The sequence below is a fragment of the Puma concolor genome, chromosome D1, assembly GCF_028749965.1.
Source record: "Puma concolor isolate L17-30 chromosome D1, mPumCon1.1.hap2, whole genome shotgun sequence".
In the NCBI taxonomy this organism is placed as follows: domain Eukaryota; kingdom Metazoa; phylum Chordata; class Mammalia; order Carnivora; family Felidae; genus Puma; species Puma concolor.
The window spans coordinates 76,450,866-76,463,169 of record NC_141676.1 but is presented as its reverse complement, the minus strand read 5'-3'; the positions used below and the strand labels follow the sequence as shown (position 1 = coordinate 76,463,169).

Below are 12,304 nucleotides of genomic sequence, written 5' to 3'. Positions count from 1 at the left end.
AACTTAAAAAAGAGATAGAGGGGCGCCTGGGTGGCGCAGTCAGTTAAGCGTCCGACTTCAGCCAGGTCACGATCTCGCGGTCCGTGAGTTCGAGCCCCGCGTCAGGCTCTGGGCTGATGGCTCAGAGCCTGGAGCCTGTTTCCGATTCTGTGTCTCCCTCTCTCTCTGCCCCTCCCCTGTTCATACTCTGTCTCTCTCTGTCCCAAAAATAAATAAACGTTGAAAAAAAAAAATAAAAAAAAAAAAAAAGAGATAGAAAATATAAAAAAGAACCAACCACAGGGCACCTGGGTGTCTCAGTTGGTGAAGATGATTTCGGTTCAGGTCATGATCTCACAGTTTGGGAGTTTAAGCCCTGTGCATGGCTCCTTGCTGACAGCGCAGAGCCTGATTAGGATTCTGTCTCTCCCTCTCTCTGCCCTTCTCCTGCACTCATGCTCTCTCTCTAAAAATAAATAAATAAACTTAAAAAGAAAAAGAAAAATACACTAGAGGGAATCAACAGCAAATTAAAGGATGCGGAAGAATGAATCAGTTGGCTGGAAAAAAGGGCAGCGGAAAGCACCCAAGCTAAACAGCAAAAATAAAAATGAATAATAATAAAAATAATGAGGATAGGTTAAGGGACCCAAGATACCTTCAAGCATAATAGCATTCACATTACAGGGGTCCCAGAGGAGAATAAAGGGGAACAGAAAAACACATTTGAACAAACAATAGCTGAAAACTTTCCTAACCTAGGGAGGTAAACAGACTTCCAGGTCCAGGAAGCACACAGAGGACCTAACAACATGAAACCAAGGAGGCTCACACCAAGATACACAATTAAAACATCAACAATTAAATCATCACCTTGAAACCAGCCTTACAAGAAATGTTAGAGAGATTTCTTCAAGTGGAAAAGAAAAAGCCATAACTAGAAGCAAGAAAACTATGAAAGGAAAAAATTCCACTGGTTGATCACTTATAAAGCTAGTATGAAGGTTACGGGATAAAAGTAATAAAATCAATTATATCTACAATAATTAGTTAAGGGACACATGAAATAATGTAAAATATTATACCACACATAAAATGTAAAAGGGGGAGTACAAATTTAGTGTTTTTAGAATGTCTGAACTTAAGCAACCATCAACTTAATATAGACTGCTATATATACAGAATACTATATATGAACCTCATAACCAAAACCCAAAAACCTATAATAGACACACAAAATAGAAACAAATCCAAGCATAACACTAAAGAAAGTCATCAAAACACAAAGAGAGCAAGAGAGGAAGAAAGGAACACAGGAAAAACTACAAAAAACAACCAGAAAATAACAAAATGGCAATAAGCACATACCTGTCAATAATTATTTTAAATGTAAATGAACTAAATGTTCCAATCAAAAAGACATGGGGTGCTGGGGCGCCTGGCTCAGTGAGTTGAGCATCTGACTTTGGCTCAGGTCATGACCTCAAAACTTACGGGTTGGAGCCCCTCTGTGATGACAGCTCAGAGCCTGGAGCCTGCTTCAGATTGTCTCCCTTTCTCTCTGCCCCTCCCCCGCTCAGGCGCTCTCAAAATAAACAAACATAATAAAAAAAAAGACATGGGGTGAATGGATAAAAACTATGACCCATTTACATGCTGCCTACAAGAGACCCACTTCAGATCTAAAGACACATACAGACTGAAAGTTAAGGCTGGAAGAAGATATTCTATACAAATGGAAGAAAAAGGGAAAAAAAGCCAGGTAACAATACTTTTATCAGACAAACAGACTTTAAAACAAAGACTATACCAAGAAACAAAGAAAGCCGTTACATAATGAAAAGAGGCTATAACAACTGTAAATATATATGCACCCAACATAGGAACATATAAATATATAAAATAAATATTAACAGCCACTTACATACACAGATAGATCATCCAGACAGATGGACTTAAAATATAGAGAGAAAACATTCTATCTAAAAAAAACAAAAAACAAAAAACAATGCAGAATACACATTCTTTTCAAGTTCATATGGAACATCCACCTGGATAGATCACATGTTAGGCCACAAAACATGTCTCATTAAATTTAAGAAGTGAAATCATATCAAGCACCTTTCTGACCACAACAGTATGGAACTAGAAATCAATTACAAGAAAAAAACTGGGGGTAAGAAAAAAAAAAAAAAAACAACCACACTAAAGATAATCAACAGATGGGTCAATGAAAAAGTCAAAGAGGAAATAAAAAAATAGAGAAAAATGAAAATGGAAACACAAATTCTGAGATGCAGCAAAAGCAGTTCTAAGACAGAAGTTAAAAGCAATACAGGCCTCTCTCAAGAAACAAGAAAAATATCAAATAAATAACCAATCTTATACCTAAAGGAACTAAAAAACAAGAAGCAGCAAAGCCAAATGTTAGTAAAAATAAGGACATAGAGATCAGAGTGGAAATAAATGAAATAGAGATTAAAAAGAAAGATCAATGAAACTAAGCTGGTTCTTTGAAAAGATAAACAGAATTGAGAAACATTTAGCCAGACTCATCAAGAAAAAAGAAAGAGCATTTAAGTGAATAAAATCTGAAAGACAACTTACACCACAGAAAAACAAAGAATTAGAAAAGACTACTATGAAAAATTATACACCAACAAAATGGACAACTTAGAAAAAATTGGATAAATTCCCAGAAACAATCTTCCAAGACTGAATCAGGAAGAAAGAGAAAACATGAGCAGACTGATTACTAACATTAAAGTTGAATTAATAATAAAAAAAAAAGCTCCCCCAAAATAGAAGTCCAGGACTAGATGGCTTCTGGTGAATTTCTACCAAACATTTAAAAAAGAATTAATACTTACCATTCTCAAACTATTCCATAAAATAGAAGAGGGAGGAATGCTTCCAAATGCATTCTATAAGGCCAGCATAACCCTGTACCACAACCAGATAGAAGCTACAGGAAAAGAAAAATCATAGGCCAAAATCCCTCATCAACATAGATGCAAAAATCCTCAACAAAATATCAGCAAATTGAATTCAACAATACATTAAAAGAATTATTTACCATGATCAAACAGGACTTATACCAGGAATGAAGGATGTTCAAAAAGTACAACTCAATTACTATAATACAGCACATTAACAAAATGAAGAATAAAAACCATATGATCAATTTCAACAGATGTAGGAAAAGCATTTGACAAAATTCAACATCTATTCATGACAAAAACTCTCAACAAAATGGGTTCACAGGGAACATATCTCAACATAACAAAAGGCGATTTATGAGAAACCCACAACTAACATCATATTCCATGGTGAAAAGTTGAAAGCACTTCCTCTAAGATCAGAAACAAGGATGGCTACTCTTTTATTCAACACAGTACTGGAATTCCTAGCCACAGAAATCACACAAGAGATAAAAGGCATCCAAACTGGAAAGGAACAGGTAAACTGTCAGTATTTGCAGATGACATGATTTTACATATAGAAAACCCTAAAGACTCCACCAAAAAACTATTAAAATAAATGAAATCAGTAAAGCTGCAGGATACACAATTAATATACACAATTCTGTTGCATTTCTGTACCTTACTAACAAAGTAGGACAAAAAGAAATTAGGAAAACAATCCCATTTACAATTATATCACAAAGAATAAAATACCCAGGAATAAATGTAATCAAGGCGTGAAGAGAATTATACTCTGAAAATTATAAAACACCAATGAAAGAAACTGAAGATGACACAAATAAATGGAAAGGTATACAATGTTCAAGAACTGGAAAAATTAATATTGTTAAAATGTCCAAACTACCCAAAGCAATCTACAGAGTCAATGCAATCCCTATCAAAATACCAACAATATTTTCCACAGAACTAGAACAAATAATTCTAAAATTTGTACAGAATCACAAAGACTCCAAATAGCCAAAGCAATCTTAAGAAAGAAGAAGAAACCTGGAAGCATCACACTTGCTGATTTCAAACTGTATTACAAAACTATAGTAATCAATACAGTATGGTAGTGACACAAACACACACACACAGATCAATGGAACAGAATACAGAACACAGAAATAAACCCATGTTTATATGGTCAATTAATCTGTGACAAAGTAAACAAGAATATACAATGGAGAAAAGACAGTCTCTTCAATAGTGTTGGAAATTGGACTGCCACATGCAAAAGATTAAAACGGGACCACTTTCTTGCACCAGATACAAAAATTAACCCCAAATGGATTAAAGACCTAAATGTAAGACCTGAAACCATTAAATTCCTAAAAGAAAACATAAGTAGTAATCTCTTGGAAATCCGCCTCAGCATTATTTTGCTGGATATGTTTCCTTAGGCAAGGAAAACAAAAGCAAAAATAAGCAACTGGACTACATCAAACTAAAAAGCTTTTTCACAGTGAAGGAAACCATCAAAAACCGAAAAGGTAATCTACTAAATGGGAGAAGATACCGATAAATGATGTATCAGATAAGGCATTAATCTCAACTATATAAGGTACTCATACAACCCAAAACAACAAAAATCAAATAATCCAATTTAAAAATATGCAGAGGACTTAGACAGTTTTCCAAAGAAGACACATGGCTGGCCAACAGACACACAAAAAGATGCTCCACATCACTAATTAAAGAAATGCAAATCAAAAGCACAATGAGGTATCACCTGACACCTGTCAGAATGGCAAGTATCAAAAAGAAATAACAAGTGCTGGTGAGGATATAGAGAAAAGAGAATCCTTGCGCACTGTTGGTGGAAACGTAAATTGGTGCAGTCACTGTGGAAACAGCAGGGAGATTCTTCAAAAAATTAAAAATAAAAAATACCAGTAATTCTACTGCTGGGTATTTACCCAAAGAAAATGAAAACACCAATTTGAAAAGATATATGTACCCCTATGTTTACTGCAGATTTATTATAATAGCCAAGATACAGAAGTAGCCTAAGTGTCCACTGACAGATAAGTGGATAAAGAAACTATAGTGTATGTATATATACAATGGAATATCTGTCATAAAAAAAAAAGAAAAAGAGATCTTGCCATTTCTAACAGCATGGAAAGCCTACGGGTAATGTGCTAAGTAAAATAATTCAGACAGAGAAAGACAAATACCTTATGATTTCACTTGTATGTGAAATCTAAAAAAACAAAACAAATGAACAAACAAAAAAATAAGAAACCGACTAATCAATATAGAGAACTGGTGGTTGCCAGAGGTGAGTAGGTGGGGGATGGGTGAAATAGGTGAAGGGGATTAAGAGGTACAAACTTGTCACTATAGAACAAGTCATAGGAATGAAAAAATACATCATAGAGAATATAATCAACACTATCGCGATAACTCTGTAGGCGACAGACGGTAACTACCCTTATCAGGGTGAGCACCCATAAGGTAATTGTTGAACCACAATGTTGTACACCTGAAACTAATAAAATATTGTATGTCAACCACTTTAAATAAAGAAAAAAAAAGACCGTAGAAAACATAAGTTTAGGCTGCCCCAAATAAATTCTATACGTGCAAACATTCATACCAGACAACACTGAATAACTGTAACTTACTTCTAACCACTACTACCAGACAGGCGGTCAGTAAGTGTTCACTTACATTTTCTTTGGCTTGTTGGTGTCCCTCTCCCATATTTCTTAAACTTGCCAAATACAGTTTTTCCAAGGTCTTTATTTTCTGAGTTTGTGATTCTTTCCATTCTGTCCTTAGTTCCTCTGCCAAACGGGCTAATTGCTGATTTCTCCTGTGTTTTATATCTTCTCTTATCTGAAAGGCGATATCCCTTTCTTGTTCTCGAACCTAAAGAATGCATATTTAACAGATTATATGAAAAGAGGCTTACTTCAAGTTTTCTGAAAAGCCACTTGGAAATAGGAACTTAAATGAATTCTCCTCAGGTATATCAATTTTCCTGAATATCCATATATTAGGTAAGGCCTACGGAAAGCAGAAAATCCAAGTGATGTAAGAAGTTAAACCCTCAAGACTACTTCTAAAGTTCTAACTCATTAGCTACTATCTTCTCCTCTCCAATCTAAGCACTAACAGGATTACCATGGTCATTTTAATAACCTATAAGAGGTTAAAAAGGTAAGGATGATCAACAAAATTTCCAGCCCAGGTGAATACAGACAGAGCTGGATGAGAAGTCCATGTTTGTGGTACATCATCCCCAATTCTAGACAGAATGGCACCTACAACACGCTTCACGAGGACTTAAATATCTTACTCTGAGAAGACCTCTAGAAAAGAATAATCTACAACTTCTTAATCAGTCTGTTGCAGCAGCTAATAATCTTTCCAGTAAGTCTTCAAAGCCATTCTAATCTTCCTACTTGAATCCTCATCAGTAACACATAATTTAAAAAATGTTTAAAGAACGATTTTCAAATAATTATCAAGTCAAATAATCCCTAAGCTCAAACTCTTCTTCATCTGTTTACTATTACAGCCTATTTTTCGAATTTTCCAAAACTAGTTAATACACAAGAACCAGGGCTCTTGTACAGCCAGAAAAGGGCTTTATTTTTTAAAATGTTTTTAATGTTTATTCATTTTTGAGAGAGAGATGGAGACAGAGCGCAAGCAGGGGAGGGGCAGAGAAAAAGGGAGACAAAGAATCCGAAGCAGCTCCAGGCTCTGACCTGTCAACAGAGTCCAACACGGGGCTCAAACCCACAAACTGTGAGGTCATGACCTGAGCCAAAATCAGATGCTCAATTGACTGAGCCACCCAGGCACCCCAGAAAAGGGCTTTAAATGCAACATTTAGAACTCTCTACTATAAACCCACTAATAATTTGGGGAAGACAAAGAATTTGAAACATTGTTCTAAATGAATCTTACCTGCAGCAGTCTTAGTTTTCGTCTTCTTTCATAATCTTCCTTTAAAATGAAAGCTTCCTCATTAGGACTCAATCTCAGCTTGCCAGCATTCCCTACCTTTCTTTTCATTTCTGGGTACTTTAGAGATTCTGAATTTAAAAAAAGAAAAGAAAAAAAATGTCTATTAAAATAGGGTAGCAAAGATTAGAACAATTTTTAAAATGTATTTAACAGTTCATATTTAAAGGACTATATACATATGAAAAAAAATTTAGATAGACTAAGTCGATTTATATTTACAAGTAGCATTTACTTGGAAACGTTTTCCCCCATTACAGCAGTGTGTTTATCTAGAGTATCTGGAACCTGACTTCTGATCAAGATTTACAGAGTTTACCTAGCTTAAATGTAAAAAAAGCACAAAGACTTAAAAAAATGTGTTAGCATAAATGTTTTCACAATTACAATGTTACACTCGAGAACGCTGATAACTTGTTCATAACCAGCAAGACTGCTGTAATTGTAAAAGGCTCCTGCTCCCTAGATTCAACTCTCAGTCTGCTGTGTATAACTTGTTCGCCAAGTGTCACTGTATCATATGGAATCACATCAACCTTCAACAATTCTTTAATAATTACTATGGTGTGATTTTTTTTAAAAATCAACAACCATTTAAAAATTTTCTGAGAATAATTCTGTTGTTTGGATGAGTCAGGTGTTTAGATTCTCAGATCTACTCTTCTAATGCCGTTGACCAGGTGTTGTCACTCTCCACCCTAGGTTATAACATGGATACTCAGAGCTTTCGGAAGTTAGCTTATGACCCACTTCTTCATGAGACTCTATCAATTTTTGCCTTACCCACCCACCACCCCATTCCTGACTTGCTCACCTATGATGAATATTACCTTTACATTCACATGGGGACCAATCTAATGTTGTCTTGGTATTACCTTCCTCTAGTTTTTCATCTATTACAGTGTGCCCTTTCTAGCTAGATTCCTAACAACTGAAGGACAGAGGTTATCGTTTTATTTTAATATTCAAACTAATTTAACAAATAACTACCAGGCAGTATTGCACATGCTATGGATGGATATTGTTTTGGGCTAGGAGGATTTAAAGTTATCTAATAGGACTCTGAGTCCAAAAAGAAATAACGGCTTGCATTTGAAAATCTTTTCCAATGCATCCCATTTATCTGATATTCACAGGGCCTTGATAACAGGGCCTTGATAACAGTAGGTGAAGTGCTGTCTCCCTCATTTTTTTTTTCAACTTTTTTTTTTTTTTTGGGACAGAGAGAGACAGAGCATGAATGGAGGAGGGGCAGAGAGAGAGGGAGACACAGAATCAGAAACAGGCTCCAGGCTCCGAGCCATCAGCCCGGAGCCCGACACGGGGCTCGAACTCACGGACCGCGAGATCGTGACCTGGCTGAAGTCGGACGCTTAACCGACTGTGCCACCCAGGCGCCCCTCCCTCATTTTTTTTTTTTTTTGCAAGCAGGGGAGGGGCAGAGAGAGAGAGAGCGTGAGAGAATCCCAAGCAGGCTCTGCGATGTCAGTGCAGAGCCTGATGCAGGGGTCTTGATCTCATAAGATCATGACCTGAGCTAAAATCAAGAGTCGGCCCCTTAAATGTTTGTTTATTTTTGAGAGAGAGGGAGAGAGACAGAGACAGAGAGTGCAAGTGGGGTAGGGGCAGAGAGAGAGGGAGACACAGAATCTGAAGCAGGCTTCAGGCTGAGTTGTCAGCACAGAGCCCAATGCGGGGTTCGAACTCATGAACCGTGAGATCATGACCTGAGCAGGAGTCAGAGGCGTAACCGACTGAGGCACCCCAAGAGTCCACCGCTTAAAGATGCTTAACCAACTAAGCCACCCAGGCGACCCTGTCTTCCTCATTTTACAAATGAAGAATCAAAAAGCCTTTTGGGTTAAAGGACTTGACCTAAGCGACAGGATCTGTTGGCAGATCCAAAGGAAGAATCTGGTTTCCTTATTCCATATGGCTCCTAACTTTCTGACATGCTAAAACATGTGGAATGAGGAAATTTTGGCTTAAACCAGTACTTTTTGTGAGTGGGGACTGATGAACAAGGAAGTACTAAACAAAGAAAAAATGAGCAAGATTAAATTCAGTCCTCACAATTTTTCTGAAGGTCTCTGAAAATTCATATACAAACCTGATAAATCTCACAATGTATCAAGGGAAAAAAGACAAAAAAGAGAACACACTACAAAATTCCATTTATATGAAACTCAAAAACAAGCAAGACCAATCTATGATTAGAGAGGTTAAAATAGGGGTCATCTTTCTGTAGGTTAATGACTAGGATGGGACACAAAGGAGCCTGCAAGGGTGCTAGAAATGATCTGTATTTTGATCTGTATAATGATGACACAGGTGTATACATATGTAAAAATTCCTCACATGTTACACTTGGATGGTTATACTTTATTCTAAGTTAAACCTCAAAAGACGGGGGGGGGGGGGGTGACACTATTTTTTCAGATTGCTTTGAGTATTTCTCATCTTATTTGCTTCAGGAGCATAGGAAAACATAGGTTACTTTTACCTCCTTAGATGTGATAGAGTGACTTTTCTCTTGCATATAATTTTCTTAATTTTTTAACTTATTTGTAAGTAATTTCAGACTTAGAATTCCCGTATACTGTACTCTTTCCCCAGCTCCTCTAAGTGTCAGTCACAACACAACGACCGAAACCAAGAAATTAACATTCGCACAATACTTTTAACTAATCTACAGACCTTATTCAAATTTTGTCAAGTACTCCACTAATGTCCATTTTTTGAACCAGGACCCAATTCAAGGACAACCCATTGCTTTCAACAGTTGTATATCTCTGGATCCTCCAAGAAGCAGAGGACAAGACAGGATTAAACCCACAAAGATTTTGTTAGGAGATGCCTGTGTGAGGTAAAATGGGAGGGAGCCAGTAAAAGCTGGGAGCACTTCAGACAGACTTCCATGCAAATCTGACAATTAATGGAGAAAGGGAAATTTGGGCAGATGACTGCCATGCAGTCTAAAGAGACTGATTCAGTAAGACCTCTGAGGAGTTCTTAAGCGAAAGTCCCTGTGTCTCAGGAATAGGCCTGCCTTAATGTCCATGCCATGTTCAGCCACTGGCCAGAAGCAGCCATGCAAATGAATTCAGAATACGGGAGCTGAAGGTCTGTGAACTACATTTTCACCACTGCTGAAATCGTAATGCCTCCTTTGACTCCTCTAATCTGGGACAGTTCCTCAGTCTGTGCCTTTCTTTTCAACCTCTTGATTTTTTTTTTTTTTTAAACTACTGGTCAGTTATTTTGTAGAACGTCCCTCGATATGGATTTACTTAATCTTTCCTTGTAGTTGCACTAAGAGTATGCATTTTTGGCAAGAACACCGCAGAAGTGATGATGCGACCTTTCTCAGTGTATTAAATTGTGTTAACACGTCTTACTGCCAGCTGCTGATGTTAATTTTGATCACTTGGTTGGGTGGTGTCTACCAGGTCTCTCCGCTTCTCCTTTGTTAAGTATCTGGTGGAGAGACAGTTGAGGCTATGTATGTAAGTATCATGTTCCTTACTATACGTTTGCTCCTGAGTAACCGCTGATGACTGTTTGAAACATTAACTGTGACGTTTGCCAAAAAGCATTTTCTATTTCCATTCTTCCTCCTACACTTACCAATCGCAATCCTACTGTACGGAAGTTTCCCCTGCTCCTTCTCTTATTCATTAAATCATTTATTCCTATCAATATGGATTTTTAAATTCTGCGTATTAATACCATCCAATAACAGAGATGATACTAATTTATCTTTTAAGAATTTGTCCCGAGGATTAAATGGCACATACTGTAGTCACAAAATACAAGCCCTAGAAGATTTGCGTTCAAGACTCATCATGGCCACTTACTGCAAGAAGACACTGGCCAAGTCACTTACGTTACTTTGGTCTCGTTTTCTTAAACTATATTGGAAATCACATCATCTACCCCAAAAGGTTGTTCTGATGATTACGTGACTTAATGAATGTGAAACTGCCAATCCTGTTTTAGTATTAAAGACTCAAACATTCCCCCACTGTTTTAAAAGCTCAGCTTGCGGCCGGACGTACTACCTGAGAAATTAAAGGTGAGAGACACCAAAATAGAGCACGCTGTCTGCAAGAAACAATTCCAGGCAGTGTTCTTAAACGGGTACAAGGTTTCAGGCCAAGCCCAAGATTGACACGCGGGAAGGGAGGGCAGGACGCACCGAAAAGCGTTTCGTTTACAGCAGCAACCGCGGAGGCCTTCCCGGCTGCCCCCGATTCGCAAGCCCAAGGACCTCGCGCGACAGCACCCCGGGAGGGGGCGCAAGGCCACACGCGCCTACGGTCCGGGAGCAGCCTCTCGCAGCAAGCAGCGGGTCTGCGTCCGGACGCACCTCCAGTCCCCCCACTCCTCACCGCCGCCAGCCCGACCCCAGGCAGGGCCCGGGGCCTTCAAGGTATCCCCTTCCGGAGGAGCAACACCTCGAGTTCCGGGACTTAAGGAGTTCTGCACGGCCGGGCCGCGGGAAGCAGGCGCGTCCGTCACTCACCCGTGAACCAGAAACCCGGGGTCAGGAATCACAGCTCAGACAGAAAAGGCCCCGGCGCCAGGGGCCCACCAGCTTCCCAACAGCCGTTTGTGCGCCTGCGGGGCAGCCATCGTCGACCTCCCGTCACTTCCGTCATTCAAACAGCCCGCCAATGGCTGGGCCAAGCCGCGGGAATCGGCCTAGTCCCGCCTCCCCCGAGGACAGCCGGGACTGCCAAGCCGGAAAAGCCCGCGCCCGCGCCCGCGCCCGCGCCCGCGCCCGCGCCCGCGCCCGCGCCCGCGCCCGCGCCCGCGCCCGCGCCCGCGTCAAACCCTATGGATCGGCCCATTATTCCTCATACCTGCCGCGGGTTTGAAGGTTGCTGCCTTTCTCTCAATGCGCTCATGTTATAGATCAGGAGGCAGAGGTCCAGTAAGGGGAAAATATTTGCCCAGAGCGTTGAGGGGACTTTAGTTTTAAGCCCTGTTATGAAGATGGCTTGGGATATATATCCTTTTGTGCACTGCCTACACAATTCATTCGGTACATTATGCTGCAGTGTCTCACAGCGTTCCTTCAAGGCCTCCAGTTTGTACAACGCTGAACCGTATCATGACACTCTGTGCCTCCAAAGGTCCGATACATGTAGAACATGTTACAAATTTACTCACTATAAATAACCTGTAATCAGAAAAGGGATGTGGTCCAGGTTCGTATTTATTGAGCGACTATTATGTGCCGGGTACAGTGTGGTAGGTGCAGGGGAGACCAGGGTAAACGGATTATGGCCCCTCTCCTAGATTTTGTAGCCTGAAGTTAAAACACGAAAAATCAAACAATTAGAAAATGGAGAGTGGGGAAGAGGGAAGTTGCTGCC

General features: G+C 39.3%; 1 protein-coding gene across 5 annotated transcripts in view; it reads right to left on the bottom strand.

Annotated features, from left to right (window-relative positions):
* Window positions 1-11,581, bottom strand: part of CEP295 (centrosomal protein 295) — a 56,195-nt gene extending 44,614 nt beyond the window's left edge. Inside the window, exons 1-3 of one of the 5 annotated variants that reach the window (XM_086678566.1) lie at window positions 11,449-11,581; window positions 6,867-6,994; window positions 5,619-5,819 (exon numbers count right to left, since the gene is read on the bottom strand). In XM_086678566.1, the coding sequence (XP_086534692.1) occupies window positions 5,619-5,819; window positions 6,867-6,974 (309 nt within the window). In that variant the 5' untranslated portion in view covers window positions 6,975-6,994; window positions 11,449-11,581. Of the gene's footprint in view, window positions 1-2,849; window positions 2,945-5,618; window positions 5,820-6,866; window positions 6,995-11,380; window positions 11,405-11,448 lie in introns of those variants that run through there. The other 4 variants (XM_086678573.1, XM_086678567.1, XR_015241161.1 and 1 more) reach the window with 4 other exon arrangements.
* Window positions 11,582-12,304: the final 723 nt, after the last annotated feature.